Source organism: Solanum stenotomum, chromosome 6, assembly GCF_019186545.1.
Source record: "Solanum stenotomum isolate F172 chromosome 6, ASM1918654v1, whole genome shotgun sequence".
NCBI classification, from domain to species: domain Eukaryota; kingdom Viridiplantae; phylum Streptophyta; class Magnoliopsida; order Solanales; family Solanaceae; genus Solanum; species Solanum stenotomum.
The window spans coordinates 33349063-33369107 of NC_064287.1; the positions used below are offsets into that span (position 1 = coordinate 33349063).

Sequence of the window (20045 nt, forward strand, 5' to 3'; positions counted from 1 at the left end):
GATGGTCGATTTTGACGTCATTATGGGTATGGACTGGTTAGCATCTTGTTATGCTAATGTTGAGTGCCGAACCAAGATTGTTATATTCCATTTTCCAGGAGAGGCAGTTCGGGAATGGAAAGGCGATACAGCAACACCGAAAGGTAGGTTTATTTCCTATCTTAAGGAGAGGAGGATGATTACCAAGGGTTATATTTATCATCTTGTTCATATTCATGATATAGATACAGAACCACTGACTCTTCAGTCTATTCCGGTAGTTAATGAGTTTCTTGATGTTTTTCGAGATGAGCTCCCTCGTAGCCCTCCAGAATGGGAAATTGATTTTGCCATCGATATGCTACTAAGTACACCACCCATATCTATCCCTCCTTATAGAATGACTCCTGTTGAGCTAAAGGAGTTGAAGGATCAGTTGAAAGACTTGCTGGATAAAGGCTTTATTAGGCTTAGTGCTTCACCATTGGGTGCACCAGTGTTGTTCATAAGGAAGAAAGATAGCTCACTAAGAATGTGTATCGATTACCGACAACTGAATAAGGGAACTATAAAGAATAAGTATCCCCTTCCGAGGATAGATGACTTCTTTGATTAGTTACAAGGTGCTAAGTGTTTCTCAAAGATTGATTTAAGATTAGGGTACCACCAGATACGAGTTCGGGAGAAAGACATTCCAAAGACAACTTTTAGAACTAGATATGGACACTTTGAGTTCTTGGTAATGTCTTTGGATTAACGAATGCCCTAGCAGTGTTCATGGACCTGATGAATAGTATATTCAGGCCGTATCTAGACTTGTTTGTGATTGTATATATTGATGATATTTTGGTGTATTCACGTTCAAAAGATGAGCATGCAAATCATCTGCGAGCAGTCCTTCAGGTTCTTTGAGACTGAGAACTTTATGCAAAGTTTTCTAAGTGTGAGTTCTGGTTGGACTCTGTAGCTTTCTTTGGCCATATTGTATCAGATGCAGGCATTGCGGTTGATACACAAAAGATTGAGGTCGTAAAGATTTGGCCCAGACCCATGACTCCGACTGAGGTTCGTAGTTTCTAAGAGTTAGCTGGGTACTACAGAAGGTTTGTAGAGAGGTTTTCTTCAATTTCAGCCCCATTAATGAAGCTTCCTCAAAAAGCAGCTAAGTTCCAGTGGACTGAGGCTTGCGAGAATAGTTTCCAAGAGCTGAAGGAGAGGTTGGCATCAACACCAATTCTTGCATTGCGAGACAGTTCAAAAGGCTATGCGGTGTATTGTGATGCTTCTAGTGTTGGGTTGGGATGTTTTCTAATGCAACATGGAAATGTTATCGCATATACTTCAAGGCAGTTGAGAAAGAATGAGAAGAACTATCCGACCCACGATTTAGAGTTGGCTGCAGTTGTGCATGCGCTAATGATCTGGTGACATTATTTGTATGGCGTTCATGTTGACATATTCACAGATCATAAAAGCCTTCAATATATTTTTAGACAGAAGGAATTAAATCTGCAACAACGTCGATGGCTTGAGTTACTAAAAGACTACGACGTGAACATTTTATATCGTCTAGGAAAGGCGAGTGTGGTAGCTGATGCCCTCAGTCGAATATCTATGGGTAGTTTATCATATTTAGTTGTTGAGAAGCGTGAGCTAGCACGAGAGCTTCATCAATTAGCTAGCTTGAGAGTCAGATTGTTAGAGGTAGAAGATAGTGAGGTAACAATTCAGGACACAACCGTATCATTTCTAGTTGTAGAAGTAAGATCACGACAACAAGAGGATCCTAGCTTAGAGCAGCTTAGAGCCAAGACTCAGAATCAACAAACTTTAGCATTTGATATATTAGGAGATGGAGTACTCAGATAGAGTGGTCGATTGTGTGTTTCGAATGTTGCAGGGCTTCCGCATTGGATTATGGAAGAGGCTCATCATTCTCGTTATTCTATTCACCCTGGTTCGACGAAGATGTACCATGATATTAAGGAGATCTATTGGTGGCACGGGATGAAGAAGGACGTTGCTGAGTTTGTGGCACAATGTTCTAACTACCAATAGGTGAAAATTGAGCACCAAAAGCCCGCAGGGCTAGTTCAGGAGATAGCCATTCCTTTGTGGCAGTGGGAAGCAATTTATATGGATTTTCTTACAGGGTTACCTCGATCGCATCTCAAGTTTGACTCTATTTGGGTAATTGTTGATAGACTAACAAAATCATCCAACTTCTTACCAGTCAGGGCTACTTTTACAGCCGAAGATTATGCATGGCTTTATATTAGGGAGATTGTTAGGCTACACGGTGTCCTAGTATCTATTATCTTTGATAGAGGAGCATAATTCACCTCCAACTTCTGGAAGTTCTTCCAGAAAGGACTGGGGACACATATTAATCTTAGTACAACCTTTCACCCTCAAACAGATGGCCAGGCTGAGTGCACAATTTTGACACTCGAGGATATGCTACGGGCGTGTGTGCTAGACTTCAATGGGAGTTGGGATGACCACTTACCTCTTATAGAGTTCGCATAAAATAGTAGTTATCATTCCAGCATTGGGATGACACCTTATGAGGCTTTGTATTGGCGAAAATGTAGATCCCCCATTGGATGGTTTGAGGTAGGTGAGTCAGGGTTGATTGGACCCTATTTAGTACAATAGACAGTGGAGCAGGTCAAACTCATACATAAGAGGTTGCTAACAGCTCAAAGCCGACAGAAGTCATACTCAGATGTGCGACGAAGGGACTTAGAGTTTTGTGTCGATGACTGGGTATTCTTAAAAGTCTCGCCTATGAAGGGGGTTATGAGATTTGGCAAAAAAGGCAAGCTTAGTCCAAGATTCATTGGGCCATACCAGATCTTTCGGAGGGTAGGACGAGTGGCTTATGAGTTAGAATTGCCTTCGAGGTTAGAATCTGTTCATCTAGTTTTCCATGTATCTATGCTATGGAAGTGCATAGGAGACCCTTCTCAGGTTGTCCTAGTTGAGGATGTTCAGATCACAGAAGAGTTGTCCTATGAGAAAATTCCAGTTGCCAGATTAGATCGGCAGGTCCATAAATTGAGGACCAAAGAGGTGGCTTCGATTAAAGTATTGTGGAGAAATAAGAATAGAGAAGAGGTGACCTGGGAAGCTGAGGATGACATGAGGTCCAAATATCCTCACTTGTTTCATATCCCAGGGTAATGGCATATCAGTTTATATTGGTGCAGTGAGGTAAAATACCTATCTGATTTTTTTATATTGTTGCTTATTATTATTGTTGTTGTCGTTGGATATTTGCCCGCATTGTTATTGCAGAGCTATAGTGCTTAGCAATTTATGTCATCATGTGAGATGCCTAGGTTAGACTTTTTGCATTTTAGGTTCCTAGATAGTGACAAACTTAATCGCGTGACTCAGATTATTTTTGTTATTCATTCGAGGACGAATGTTTCTAAGGGGGGAAGAATGTAACACCCCGACCTTTCAAAACGTCTAAATTAACTCGTATCTTCGTGGAAAGACAAAGAGGGTGAGTAATAAATTAAAAATGATGTGGTATGTCATATTTTAAGTGTTCAAGGGTTGTATCTCAAGTTTTGAAGTTAGTCTATTGCTTTTCATACTTTGTACATTATTTTGTACTGACGCCCCATTGCCTTGGGGGTGCTGCATTCATGCATGCAGGTCCTGGCAGACGACCGAGTAGACCTTCCGAATAGCAGGATGGACTTTTATCCGGTTGGCTAGCTCCTTTCTTCCAGAGCTGCCAGAGTTGGGAGGTTTGTTACATTTTGTAGTATATATCTTTATGGGTAGGCTAGGACCCTGTCCCGCTAATCTTTACTCCTTTTAGAGGCTTGCAGACTAGTGTGTGGGGTGTATAGCTACGTTATGGCCATACTGGACTATGTTGTTGGTTTGCTGAAGCTTGTGAGTTGTTTGATATATTGTATTGATATATACCTGCTTTTAGTTTTGGTATAGATATCATGGTGGCCTCGACGGCCCAATCATGACTTCTGTGCTAGTTGGCTTTTATTTATATGATCTCCTGGGAGTAGTTGTTTCTTTAATAGATCAGTTGATATGGGCCTTGCCAGCCGAGGGCTTAGTTTATAGCCGAGATATACTTGTTTGTTTTCTTGATTGCGTGTGACTGCCATGCACTAGTAGCAAATGGTTCAGTAGGGTCGGCTCGGGCCTGAGTTTTGGCATTAGGAGCCAGTTGCGCCCCTCGAGTTTGGGGCGTGACAAAAACATAGGCAAGAAAACCCCATGGGAGGATTTTGAGTTGGGTTACTCAGAGCGAAATTCATTTTACTGGTAGATGATAAATTCATGATATACTAAGATATTTCTGGTAGTGTGGTAGGTGAGACATATTTGGTAGGTGTACCATTTGTGGTAGGTGAGGAATCCATTTTAAAGATTTTATTATAATATTCTTTTGCTAAGTGTTTTAATCTTGATATCTCTTTAATATTATTTATGGTATATTCTAGATATAACATATCTTGCGTTCTTAGGTACATATATAAATTATTTTCCATTAATTGTTCTAATAGTTTTATATTTTTCATTAATTATTCTAATAGTTTTATATTTTTCATAGCTTCGATCCATTATTGTAAATATTCGTAGTTCATTTTAATCTGAATTTATTTCTAAATTATACCATTCTATTCTTTCGAGGTCTAAATCACGTAGGTCTATTTCATATCATTATTGGTTTAATATATTTTCTGATTCGTTATCATTAAATATTTTTTCCCATATGATTCTTCTTAATTCAATTATCTCTATACCTTTAAGTATATTTAGGATTAAAGTTTCATAGTTTTTTATTATTTCATCATGCTTGTATGTAGTCATATTCTTTATCATGCAGGTTTTTTATTTCCAATTATTCCTTCCTATCATATTCATAATTGATTAAATTCATATTAGATCATTATGAACTAGATTATTTGTTTATCATGCTCTCCTGTCACTACTAGCATAGTACTTTAGCGGATACTTTCTTCTTATCAGCACCTCAACTTTGTTTACTCCCCTAAACAACTTTCCTTGCCTACCGGTTTCAACATTAGGATGACATAGTATAGAAGTTTTCTCCCTGTTTTCAGTGTGCTAATAAACTAGAAATCATGATTCAAATAGTTCTAATACATAATGCCTAACATAAATTTATTCAATCATATATATGATATTAAGGAATATATGAAATTAGTTCTGCATATTTTTTTAACAATATACCTTTGCCTCTTGCTTATCCATGATATCTGAAGTTTGTTTCATTATCTATTAAGTGTTTAAATATTTGAGAGAGTTTTTTTTATATGAAAGTGCTTCGTTTATTCAAGTCTGTCCTTTATGTTACATGTTCCTTCCTTTATATAGAAAGGAAATCCTATTGCACTTACAAATTCTAATAATGCACCTATAATGCACAATAATGCACTACCATGACTTTCTTACATAGTACTATTTACTTTATGACTTTTTTACATTGCCCACTTTACACTTGTCCCTTTAGTAATGCACACTACCTCTCCACTTTACACTTGTCATCATTATTATTGCACACCATACCTACTGCTTTTAATATGCACATGCATACTACCCTACTTGTTGACTAATTTACACTACACTTTCTAATAATATTTACATGGTACTTTTTTATATTATTTGCTTTTGGCCATATGTATTCTCTGCCTTATCTCTTTACGACTTTCTTTACACATGTGTCTTTTTATTTTTGTCTTCTTCTTCTTTTCTTCTTCTTCTTATCTTCTTTCGTCTCTATCTCATTTGATCATTTCAGCTGGACATCGGAAATCACATTATCTTCTCCATTACATTTTGAACATATATGGTCAGGATATTTATGTCCAATTAGCTTACAATATCTGGTTAATAATTATGACAAAATAAATCCTGTTTTGAGTGCTCTTGTCGTATGTCTTTCTTCTGGTTTTAATAATGATAAAATCCATCGCTAGACTTCGTCCATATCTGCTTTCCTTAGTTCTCTTGACTTAGAATATATCATTAACTGGTCTCTAGAGTAGTAACTCCATATAGCATTTCCATTTAAATAATTATTTGCTAACTCTTGTATAATAGTTGATATACCAATTATTCTTTATTGACATAAAAACTTGTTATCTCTATTTTTCGTATTTCTTCCTGTTGTCCAATATCTTCAGGTATAATCATATCTTTGGTTAGTCCTATTTTAATAACTTGAATTGGGGGTTTTATCTCTTCATATAATATCTCGCTGGTGCTGTATAAAACATTACATAAAATAAATTTCCCTTGGTAACTCTTTTATATGTAATGAATGCCTTGTGTAGTTCTGGTATTCCACTTATTTCTTCTCCGTCGTATGTGTATACGGTATTTAATAGTCCATAATTGTAACATGTCCTTACTAAATTGGCGTTAGTTTTTGGCTGTGCGATTAGCTTGCTATAACCTTGTAATTTTTGGGTTAGGTAGTCTTGACTTGGTTGTTTGGTTGTAGTGGATCTAGGATTACGGTTTAAATAGGTTTGGATTTTGTATATATTTTCAATATTTGTTCTCATGACACGGTTATATAGTTTTTTCTCATTTTGTAGGCTATCTGCATAGGTAGAGGTTTGTGGTTCCATAGTCAATGTGTTTTTTGGCATTTTTGGAGTAATTGGTTTTTCAAATAGCTGGTTTAAGTTTGTATTCTTATGCTGTTTTTCACTAACTTGTTTACTTGTACCTGCAGTTGTATTTAAACAAATATTATGGGTTTTAAGGTGTTTCCCAACGTCACCTTTTAGCTCCGCATTTTTACAGTCATGCTGCTGACCTGTATTAGCTTTAGACTTCGGATTATCTTCATTAGTCTTTAGCTTTTGTATCTCATTGTCCATATTGTCCACTTTTATACAAAGTGTAGTAATGGCTTTGAGTATATCTTCAATTGTATTTTCTTTCTCAGTCTGAGTAGCTTTGTCTTGATAAGTAATCTGCAATAACATTCTTGTTAGTTTTTATTACTTCAATAGTAAATGTAAAATTTAATATATTTAATACCAAACTTCTTATTTCTTTTGTAGTTACCGAATCTTGTATTTTTCTTGTTAGCCACCATTTTACTTGTGTGTTATCCGTTCTTATAATAAATTTGTTATATACAATATATGGTTCAAATGATAATAAACATTTATATACTGAATATAATTCTTTCCTATTTATTTCCCATTTTATCTCCGTATTAGTAAATGTTCCTGAATAATATCTGCAATGATGTTCTATTTTTTCTTCATCATACCTGTATTTTAAGACTCCTCCATAACTTTTTTCACTGGCGTCTGATTCTACTATATAAGTAAATTTTTTGTTTTCATCCGAAAAATATAGTTTTGGTAGGTTCATACATAATGATTTTATTTTTTGTATTTGTGTTTGGTCTTTTTTATCAAATTGATATTCTACATCTTTCTTTAACTTTTGTTGTAATAGTTTTAAATTCCCTGCTAATTTTGGTTGTATTCTCTTACTTGATTTACTAGTCCTAGAAATGATTGTAATTTCTTTTTTTGTATCTAATTGTTCATTTGAGTTAATTATTTTTTGTACTATATGTGTTTGCATTTTTATTTCATTTTTATCTATTTGTATTCCTAAAAATTCTATTTGCTTTTTCATTATGTCTGCTTTCTTTTTGGTTAGACTTATGCTTGAATATTCTATAATATGTATGAATTTTTTTAATAATCTTATGTGTTCATCTTGGGTTTTAGAATATAGTAATATATCATCAATATATATACTACACAGTTTTCTAGTTGTTTAAAGTAGTTATCCATAAAGTGTTGATATCTACCTGAAACATTTTTATATCCAAATGGTAATACATTCCATTCATATCCTTGTGGTACTGTAAATGCTGTAAGTTTTTTAGATTCTTCTTCTAACTTTAAGTGGTAAAATTCTGATTTGCAGTCAAATTTACTAAAGTAATTATATCCTTGTATTTGTCTTATCTTTAATATTTTATTAGGTATTGGGTAATTATATGTTTTAGTTTTTGCATTTAAATTTCTATAATCAATAACCATTCTACTTTTTCATCTTTTTTGTTCACTATGTTTATTTACTATAAATGATGGGCATGTGTGCTTGCTATTGCTTTCTTGTATATACCATTTTTCTAGTAATTCGCTTATATGTATCTTAAATTCTGTTAAATCATTAAAATTATATTTTAATGGTTTTTGGGTTATTATGCTATTATTATTATCAATTAACTCAATTTTTACTTTTGTTTTATGTTTTTTCCATCTTTGTAAATGATCTTCACTATATAACAATTCTAACTTATCTTGGATTATTTTTACTTTATCTATAGAGAATATAATTAATTCTATTTTAGGGTCTTCTTCTTTTATATTTTCTAATTTTTGTGTAATTTTTTCACTTCCTTTTATCCATTCTGTTGTTTTTCGTTTTTTGTTATTTACTCTTTTTGCTCTTATTTTTTGTTTACATGGTGTTGTGAACCACCAGTGTGTTTTTGTTATTATATGTGGGTATAATTTTTCTAAAAATGGCATTCCTAATAGCATATCTTTTGTGGTCAATTCAAAGTTATATATTTCTTCTATAGTTAATATCTTATCCATATTTGTATTTTTATATTTTTTGCCTTATATGTAATCATGCTTCTTCATTATTAAATCCTGTTACTACTATCGGTGTTTTTAATTTTTCCCATTTATCTTCTAGTAAGCAATTGTATTTATATATATTAGCTTCTGCTCTTGTGTCTATCATTGGTGTATAATATCTGTTGTAATATCCTTCTATTATTATCTTTGCAAGTATATATATTTTCATGTTTTTATCATAAGAAAATTCTTTTTATTATTATCTTCTTCTTATTATTATTATTATTTATTGTTAACTGTTTGTCTTCTAAATTATATGGTTTTACTTGTTTTAACAATTTTATTCTTAAAATGATATTTTTATCTCCTTGATATACTTTAAATTTTATTATTATTGGTACTCCTCCAATGATTATTTCCTTTTCCGTAGTTTCTTCGGTATATATCAATGTCTTTGGTAGTTCAAGGCAAGATTGTTCAGTAGTAATTATTTCATCTTCTGTTACTAGTTCTCTTGTAATATAGTTTTCTTCTTGTCCTGTATTTATTAATATTAGATATTTTCGTTGTTCCATTACTCCCGTTATGTAGTAATGATATGGTTCTATTTCTTCTTCTATTGATTTTTGTGGAGTTTTATCTATTCTTTTTGAGGTACTCATTTTTGATGATATTTGGGATATTTCATAGTTTATTCTTTTTGATGTACTTAGTCTTTCTTTTACTATTTATAAATCTTCTTCTATATCAATCTCATTATAAATATAATCATTATTATCAATGACTGTAACTATCCTTTCAAAGGGATCTTCTATTTTTATTTTATTTATTTTATTTTTTGCTGTTATTTTATGTTTTGTTGTTAAAACATATAAGTTTTTACATCTAGCTGCAAATATTTTACTTCCTGGGGCTAGTTCTATCCCTGACATTCTCCAATATAATACTAGTGATTTATCTATGTTTCTGTCATTTATTGCTACTGAGTAGTTAGCACTTATTATAAATTTAAATTTTTGGTATATGAGGTTACCTTTTACTGCACTTATTATAATTTTTTCTATGAGTTGTATAATTCTATCATCCGCTAAGTATATTTCTATGGGTGTATCTATTCCTTCTCTAAAACATGCTTTTATTAATATTTCTGTTCCTCCTAAATGTACATATTTAATTGAATTTTTAGCCTTAATAACTTGTATTTCTTTATTTATTATTCGTTTGTTTATTATTGGTATTTTAGCATTTCCTTTGGTGTATTTGCAATCTATGATATGTTCTCTTTGACTTACTACATAATATTTTTCTTTTTGTCGTTTAAACTAGTTTCTTATTGTTGGTATTTCGAATATTTTTTCTATGCTTAGGTCCAATTCTTTTCCTTTTATTTGTTCAAATATATTATTATCAAATATTATTTTTTGTTTTGCCGATTCTTCATCTTGATATTTTTCTTTAGTTATTACCTGTATATCTGTTTCAGTCATTTATATAGTGTTCATTATCTGATTCTATTACTAAATTATTTTCCATTTCGTCTGTTTCACTTTCTGATAATTCATATATGTTATCTTCACTTTCTAATTCATAATCTACGTATTCTATTTGTGTATATTTTTCATTGTCTATTATTATTTCTGATATTTGTTTTTTCTTTGGATTTTTAGGTAATTTACAATCTCTAGCTATATGTCCTAATTTTCCACAATTATAACAAGTACATTCCGTTAGTTTTCTTTTTGGTCTATATGGTCTTTTGGTTTTGCAGTTTTTACATAGTACCTTCTTCTTGGTTTTTTATATTTATATTTTGATCGATATTTTTTGTTATATCTCTTTTTATAGTATTTGTCCGTACAATCAAATTGGGGTGCCGTTTTATTTTTGCAACATGCTAAGTTTTTTACTAGTATTTTTTCCATTTTTATTTCTTCTTTATATTTTTCACATAGTTTTATAAATCATCGTTGTAAGAATTTTATTCTAGCTCCTAAAGTATCTGTTAATCCTGCTTCATTCCAACTTTTTATTACTTTTGAATTAAAAGGTTTTGGTAATTTTGTAAAATATAATTTTCTTATTTCCTTACTTTCTTCTGTGCTATATGTTCCTGTATAATAATATTCTCTAAATATACATGTATATTCATCTATATAACATATGTTACATATTGCTAATTTTGTCATTAGATTCAGTTTATGATTTTTTTCTCTATTTTGTTCTTCTACTTCTGTTGTCATACTACTAAATTCATTTTTTATAGCTATTTCGTATTTATGTAATATTTCTATAGTTGTAGTAGCTAATTTACCATTAGATTTTTTACTACTTCTTATAGTTTTTAAACTTTCATCTGATAAATTTTGTAGCCATAATTTTACTGTTCCTATAAGTGCTCTTTCTATATATCCTGGTGTTTCTGTCATTCTATTTTGTTATCTATTAATTGTTTTGATATATATCCCATCCATAATTGAATTATTTTATTTATATCTGCTACACAGTCTAAATCTAAAAAATCATGTTGTTCAGTTATTGGTTTAGGTGTCCATTTTTTATTTAATCTTTTATCCCATATAGTTTTTTCTTTATCATATTGTCCATAGTTTGTATTATAATATTTTAGATTTTTTGGGTTTTTTATTCCTAATGTACTAGGTTTTTCATCCATGTCTATGTCTCCTGTATTTACTTCTAAATTCTTTGTATTATCTATGTTTGCTAAAAGTTCAGTATATGTTTCGCTTGTTTCCGGATGTTGTTCATCTAGATCATTGTCATTTATTTCATCAATTCTTATTTCGGGTAGATTATTTTGGTTATTTTCTTCTTTTTCTTCTAATTCATCTTCTAATTGCCATTTTTCTTTAAATTTATTTATCTCCTTTGCAAATTTTGTTTTTTGTTCTTTTTCTTTTTGTTTCATTTCATACATCTCTTTTAACATTGCCAGCTCTTTTTCTAGTTCTATTATTTTAGTATTTTTTACTTCTTCTAATTATTGTACTTCCTTTTTTGCTTGTTGTTTTATTTTTTCAATTTCCGTTTTTCTATCTATTTCTTCATTTTCTTTTGTTATTCTTATCATAGCAGTTAAACTGTCTTTTAGTTTAACCGTTTCTTTTTCTAACATTAAACTTATATTGTCATTTATTTTTTGGTATCTTTTTCCTAGATTAGAAAATATTATCTTTATTTTTAATCCGTCATAGTTTTCATATATTTTTTCGTCTATGACATATTTTTCCTTATTCATTTATAGATTGTGTTGAAGATTATATTCTAAACTTTCTATCTATATCTGTAGATATAAAATAGTTTTCGTTTGTGCTACTATAGATTTTTTACAAGTTCCTGCGAATATATTACTGTTAAGTCTATTTTGCCTATGTCTTAATTCTTGTCTTTTTGCTATAATTATTTCAACAAGTTTTTGTCTATATTCGTTATTCTTGTTATTCATTGCATTTTTAAATACTAAATATATTTATATTCTATTTTAGATATATTATCTATTAATTGATCTAATTTATCGTTATCAGTTTTTGTGATATTGAGTTGTTTATATTTCGGATATAATTTGTTTAATTTTCTTCTTATTTTTCTTAATTTTCTACTAGTACGTTTCTTCTTATATTTCTTTTCATCCATAGCTCTGATACCATTAATCCATTTATCCCACCCCCAACAAAATAAGGTGCAATTTCTCTCAATGCACAAAATAAAAAGTAAAGTATAGGGTGAAGCAAACCTGTGGTGCAAATGCACTGAAGACCCATCAAGAAACGGGTGGGTCCGATTTCCCGGAACCCGATGGATCAACACTAGGGACTCCATCTATAGCGCCCTCACCAACAATGGGAACACCATCAGTAGTGCTCCTCGAACCTGAAGGGCTAACATCAACCTCACAGGCCCACTGCTGCCTCATCTCCTCATCAATGATCGACTCCCTCTAGGATGTCTCCAACTGCTGGTGTTCCTTCTTCCTCAATCTTCGAGCCTCCTCAGTGTTAGAAATATGATCGGAGCGGTGGCTCTTCCCAAAAGCACGAGAAGGGTCGGGTGGTGGCATATAGTCACCAAACAGGGCAGTCAATACCATATTGTCCACCTCATCCACTGGTGCGTTCTCCGGGACAGTCTCAGCAGGGGCCAGAAGGGAATCCACATTAGCACGGAGGCTAGCCAACTCCATTTGGATAGTGGTGATATTAATAGTAGGGGCATGCCTCTCCAACCCGCGCAACTCAAATGCATCCAAGCGCTTATGAATGACCTGAATCTTTTGATCTACTATCTGCTTCATCCTAGCCTCAGACTCTTCAATAGCGCGCTGCATCCACGGCGTCATATGCTGCAGCAAGGTGCCCATCTGGGTCTCCAACTTCTGGACTCTTACCAAAGGAACGACAGTGGACCCTGAAGAGGGAGTGGCTTGGGATGAGCTTAGGGCCTGACTAGTGGCTGTAGAGGGTGGAGCCTGGGCATCTGTTGTATGGGCTGGCTTAGTAGTGTCATCAGCCTGGATCTCCTCCACATCAGCAACAAGGTCAGCACGCAAGGGCAGTACATCAACCTATGGCTCCCTCCGTGGTGCAGCAATATAAGCATCATCTCAAATGAGGCCGATGTCCACCTTCTTGGTCGCCTCGAGCAACCCATCATAATGCCAAATAGGCACTGAGCATCCCTGTAGAGATGGAATATCAGACACGGGAAGGGCAGAGTGGTGGTGGTCTGGAAAGCCCTCTCGTAGATCTAGGCAATAAAGATGCAGGAAAAATCAAGCTCCAAACCCACCATAATAGCAACAATTATCACGGCCCAGTCCCAGGTGACAACATTGTCCGCCTGAGTAGGGGACAGTCTAGTACGAACCACAAGCTAGAGAAACTTCACTATGAAGCTTAAAGTTTCCTTTCTGATAGGCAATGTCATGTTCCTCACCCATTCGGTGCCCTCGCCCTCCTCAACTATGTGTCAGGCCATCCACCTCAGAAGTGTCTCCCTCTGCTCGGTATCCCTTTGAAATGCCCCACTATGTACGATCCCTATGCTGTTCGTCATACTCTGCTATATTAATCGATAGAGTATGGTTGGGCCGTAAATAAAATGATGAATGGTGGCCTCTGAGATGTCAATCGGGAAATTCCACACCAATATGGACTGAAGTGATGACTGGGCCAGTGGCTTAGCCCTTTTGGATATGGAATTGCATACTGTGGTGGCATAGGAAGCATAAAACTCCTGAGTCATCTCCTCACTGTAGTTCCCTAGACCCCAGGCACGGTGTGAAGGCTGTTTGTAAAAACCTGCGCTCCTCAGTCACGGTCCCGTCCATCTTCTGGTGTTCATTGAGCGTGGTGCCATTTTCATATAATTGGTACTGGCCTTTGACACACCATCTGTTTCGCTTAGTAGCATTAGGGGCAGACTCAACTTTGGGAAGTGCCGGGATGTCTCCTGGGCAATCTGCATCAGATAAAGAAGCGAGACTGCTGCTAGAACTAGAGTCGAATTGAGACTCAGAGTCGGACTACGACTCTCCTGAATTCGTGGCCCCATCCTCAGATTGGGCGACAGTGACTCGACCTCATCACTCGTAGAAATAACTTGCTGGGATCGCCTAGTAGTGTGGGGGGCAGTGGGGGAGACCCTTGTGGTAGGTGGGATATACTATGTATCATTGTCCTCATCAAGCAGGCGTCGAAAAGCGGCGACGAACTTGGACTTGCCCTTTTTGGCGTACACTGATGCTTGTTTAGGAGCCATGGTACCTGTGGAAACTTACTTAGTACCAATACAAGGCAATAAGACTCGTGGAATAATTTTAAAACAAGATTCGGATCCAGACAAAAACTCAAAAAAATTCAGGCAGTAGCTAAACTTGTGACCCACGGTGGGTACCTACGGTCCGTCGATGGAATGACTGCCTGTGGGTCTCCTCCGTTGGTCAAGTGGTGAATTTGTTGAGTTCCAGTACTTGAACCACGGATGTGCAGAATGGTCTGTTGATTAAACAACGGGCCGTAGTCCACACCGTGGTTCCTAACTTCACCTAATGTTTGTGTCCTATTGTTTCACAGACCCCCACCTACGGTCAGTAGGTTGACATACGGTCCGTGGGTGGGGTTCGTAGATCAGTTCTGTACCAGGCATAACACTTCAACTCACAGTCAATGCAAAATTTCAACAAAACATCAAATTAAGCCTAAACATGCATTTCTACATATTTTATCGGCAATTCATCATCCTTAAGGTTGTGATCATGCAATTTTCCACATTCAATACATAAACATTTAACAATCCTAAGTCAAAACTTCCAATTAGACCGATTAATCTAGTTATTCGATTTAAATTAATTACACACTTACTTACCGTCATTCCAAGGGTGTTTCTAAACTAAAACTCAACATTTTAACAAGTAATTTAACAACCCAAGGTCAAGTTCATAGTTGTGACTTCAATTAAAACAATGAATTATTCAAAGTTTGGGAGTAATCGGTTTACCTTACAAGTAATCAAACATTGGTGAGTGTGTAATCGAGTGCAAAAGCTCCAACGCGGACACCGAACCCAGACCTTGCAAGTTTTTGGAGAGAAAATGGAGATGATGGAATGATTTGGGAGAGAAAATGGAAGATATGGGATTGGGAATTTGAATGGAATCAGTTGGTATTGATTTGGGGTGTATATTTATGGATGAAAATGGGGTAATTGGACAGTTACAAATGGTGGGTGGGGGGGGGAGAAATAAATGTGGGAAATGGTTTAAAAAATGAAGGATTAGATTAATTGGGATCCAGGTCGGATCAGGCAGAAACCCTAACTTGGGCCCACGGGACCCCGTCAACGGTCCGTGGGTCGACTAGGGTCCATTGATCGGGTCTATAGGTTACTCTGACACTTAGAAAAAATTATAAAACTTACCTGGGATCTACGGACGCCATCTATGGTCCGTGGATTGACCAACAGACTGTCGATGGGGCCCGTAGACCACTGCACAACTATTTTCTATAGATATTGCATTTTTGTCCCTACACACATAGAAACCATTATGACTTTCTTTTTACATTTTTTGGACACTCTTTTAGACACGGACCTTATTCTATATCTAGCCAATAGTAAACAGAAAAATAAACACCTATCTTAAGAGATACAAAATCAAAAAGAAAAAAGAAAACTCCTATAGTTGGCTAGATTGTACATCTTGGGTTGCCTTCCAAGCAACCCTTGATTTAATGTTGCGGCACAACGCAGACACTTTGATTACTCAGACTTCATCAAGATAATTTGCTTCTATCACTTCTTGTACACTCTAAGATTTCCCCAGTAGAGTTTTATCCTCTGTCCGTTTGAACCTCGTCCCTTCCTTGTACTCGATCTCAACCGCTCCATGTGGAAATACTTGAGTTACTCTGAATGGCCTGGTCCACTTGGACTTGAGCTTGCCAGGAAACAAGCGCAACCTTGAGTTGAATAAGAGAACGAGATCACCGGCAACAAATTCATGCTTTTCAATCTTTTGATCATGGTACTTCTTTATCTTCTCCTTGTACGAGGCTGAACTTTCATATGCTTTTAGGCGAAAATCATCAAGCTCATTCATGTCATTCAGTCTTTGACTCGATGCGGTGCCCCAATCCAAATTCAACTTACTTAGCGCCCATATTGCTTTATGCTCTAGCTTTACATGCAAATAACATGACTTCCCATATACAAGTTGGTAGGGGGCATACCTATTGGAGTCTTGAATGTGGTGCGATAGGCACATAGAGCATCATCAAGCTTTCTTGACCAATCAGTTCTATTGGCGTTCACAGTCTTTGTAAGGTTATGCTTTATCTCTCTATTTGACACCTCAACTTTCCAGTAGTCTGCGGATGATACAGAGTGGCTACATTATGACGAACACCATATTTCTCTAGGAATGCCTTGAACAACTTGTTACAAAAGTGAGAACCTCCATCGCTGATAATTGCCCTAGGTGTGCCAAATCTGGAGAAGATACTATATTTTAGGAATGCGGTGACACTCTTTCCCTCGTTGTTTGAAAACGCAATTGCTTCCACCCATTTCGATACATAGTCAACCGCAACAAGAATATACTTCATCATATGCGAACTCACAAACGGACCCATAAAATCATGACCCCAGAGCTGGATAGCTCAATCACCAATATCAGGTTCATAGTAGCTTTTGCTTCTTTGAAATTCCTCCTTCTCGTTGACAACAATCATAAGACTTGGCAAAATCGAGCATCTTGGTGGATGGTAGGCCAATAATACTCACAATGCAAGATTTTATGAGCAATCTGAATCCACTATGGTGCCCACCAACAGGCGATGAATGACACGCCTCGAGTATACTCATCATCTCTACCTCAAGCACACAATGACGAATAATCCTATCAGCACAAATACGGAACAAGTAAGGCCCATCCTAAAAGAATTTCTTCACATCAAACATGCATTTTTTTTCTTTGGTGGAATGAGCAAAATCTCTGAACCAAGGGATAAGATCATAAGAAGCAACCAATACTTGTTCATCCGGGAAGGCATCATTAATCTCAACTCCATCCTCAAACTTGATCACTGCTTCCTCCTCTAATCTGGACAAATGATCAACAACCTGGTTTTCTGTTCCCTTTCTATCTTTTACCTCAAACTAGAACTCCTGCAACAAAAGCACCCATCTAATCAACCTTGGTTTTGCATCCTTTTTAACCATGAGATACCTCAATGTAGAATGACCAGTATGCACTATGACCTTAGAATCAAGCAAGTAGGACCTAAATATCTCGAATGCAAAAACCACAACAAGGAGTTCCTGTTCAGTCACACTATAGTTCTTTTGAGCCACATTTATAGCTCTGTTGGCATAGTAAAATTGGATGAAGAATCTTCTCTCTCCTCTGTCCTAATACTACCCCAAGAGCCATCCCACTCGCATCACATGTAACTTCAAACGGTTGTCCCCAATACGGTGAAATAATGATAGGTGCGGAATTTAACTTGGCTTTCAACTCTCCAAATGCTCTCAGACAAGCATCATCAAAATCAAACTTACACTCCTTTTTGAGTAGTTTGCATGATAGGTGTGCAATTTTTGAGAAATATTTTACGAACCTCTGGTAGAAACCTACATGCCAAAGAAAACTCGAACACCTTTGACAGAGATGGGTGGTGGAAGCTTTTCTATTACCTCAACTTTTGCTTGATCGACCTCAATACCTTTCTGCGAAATCCGATGACCCACAACTATACCCTCTTTCACCATGAAAAGGCACTTTTCCCAATTGAGTACAAGATTGCACTTTTCATATCATTTCAGTATCTCAGTCAGATGCATCAAAAAACCATCAAATGAGTCACCTACCATAGAGAAATCATCCATATATACCTCAATTGTGTCCTTCACCATATCTGAAAATATGGACATCATACAAAGCTGGAAGGTCGCTGGAGCATTACATAACCCAAATGACATCATTTTGAAGGTGAAAGTCCCATACGGACAAGTGAAGGTGGTGTTCTCTTGGTATTCCGGCGCTATAGAGATTTGATTGTAACCCGAATACCCATCTAGAAAACAATACCAACCTTTACCAGTGAGACGATCTAACATCTGATCTATGAACGACATAGTATAGTGGTCTTTCTCTATCCATGCATTTAGCTTGCAGTAGTCCATACACACTCTCCAACCAGTCACATGCCTCATTGGAACAAGCTCATTTATAGCATTTGGACCACAGTAATTCCCCCTCTCTTGGCCACACAATGAACAAGATAAACCCAACTACTATCAACAATGAGATATATGACTCCAACATCCAACCACTTAATGATCTCCTTTTTCACAACCTCTTGCATAGGGGAATTCAGTCTATTTTGGTGCTCAATACTTGGCTTACTTCATGAGTTGGATTCTGTGAGAATAAATGTCTGGTGGAATCCCAAAAATATCCACAGTAGTCCATCCAATAGCCCTCTTGAACCTCTTCAAAACCGAAACCAAAGCCTCAACTTGCTCCTCGCTCAAATCAGCAGCAATGATTATCGGTAAAGTACTATCTTTCCCCAAGAATACATACCTCAAGTGGGATCGTAGAGCCTTGAGTTCTAGTTTTGGAGGCTCTTCCACAAACGGTTTTGCAGGTGGAGAGTCGCGATTCTTCATATCTAACTCTAATCTTTTTGGTTTGGAATGAAATTCAAACCTATCAAGTGCAGCAACTAATTCATCATAGTCTTCAATACCATCACCATCAAAATTCATCATTACCGTTGCCAGTGCATCATCACCCAACCTCTCTTCAATAGACACTTCAGAACTTCGCTCCACAATATGATTCACTACCGATACCGACATAAGATCACTTTCCTACTTCATAGCCTTACAGATATTAAAAGTAACCTCCTCATTAATCAGTCAGAACTTCATCTACCCTCTCTCCATATCAACTAAGACACGTTTAGTAGCAAGGAATGGTCTCCCTAAGATGATGGAAACCTCAAAATCACCCTCACAATCAAGTATCACAAAATCCATAGAAAAAATAAATGACTCCACTTTCACAAAAACATTTTGGAGAACACCAAGGGGTTCTTCACAGTTCTATCGGCCATGAGTAGATGCATCACAGTCGGTTTCGGAGCCCCTAAACCCAACTTCTTGTAGATAGACAATGGCATCAAATTAATGTTGGCACCTAAGTCGCACAAAGCTTTCGCAAAGTGTAACATCCCAATGGTACAAGGAATAGTAAAAGCTCCAGGTTCCTCCTTCTTTTGCAAAAGTGACCTACTAGAAATGGCACTGCAATGGTGCAACCTCTAATCATTCTCAAAACTAACAGCCCTCTTTTTGGTCACTAATTCTTCATGAATTTAGCATACCTAGACATTTGTTCCAAAGCTTCTATCAACGAGACATTTATGGACAGTTGCTTCAACAAAGCTATAAATCTGTAGTATTTTCCTTCTTCAGTCTTTTTCACCAATCTCTATGGGAATTGAGGTGGAGGTCTAGGTATGGGAACAACTTTTTGGGTTACCTCAACTTCCTTTTCAGTATCATCTTTTGGAGTTTCAGTAACCTCAATCTCATCCTCATCCTTCTCTATCACTCCTTCAACCTCAAATGGCATGAGGGGTCAGTGGTCAGCTTTCCTCCACGAGTAGTGACTGCAATACAATGCCCATCATTTTTTGGATTCTAGATGGTGTTGCTAGGAAGTGTGCCAGGTTGACGTGGGTTCACAGTGGTAGACAAATGACTAAGCTGCTGCTCAAGTTGCTTGATTTGACACTGCTTGGGCATCAACTTTTTGATTGATTCTAGACAAGTTGTTTCACATCTCTTTTACATTCTCATCAGTTGCATCAAACCTCTTCATCATCTTTTGCATTTTATCCTCAA

General features: G+C 35.9%; 1 protein-coding gene across 1 annotated transcript; it reads right to left on the bottom strand.

Moving 5' to 3' along the window:
* Positions 1-19198: 19198 nt before the first annotated feature.
* On the bottom strand, positions 19199-19773 carry LOC125868673 (uncharacterized). Its single transcript, XM_049549270.1, has 3 exons — positions 19681-19773; positions 19523-19629; positions 19199-19442 (listed from the first exon to the last, which is right to left on the bottom strand). The coding sequence occupies exons 1-3, from the start codon at positions 19771-19773 to the stop codon at positions 19199-19201; spliced, it is 444 nt and encodes a 147-aa protein (XP_049405227.1).
* Positions 19774-20045: the final 272 nt, after the last annotated feature.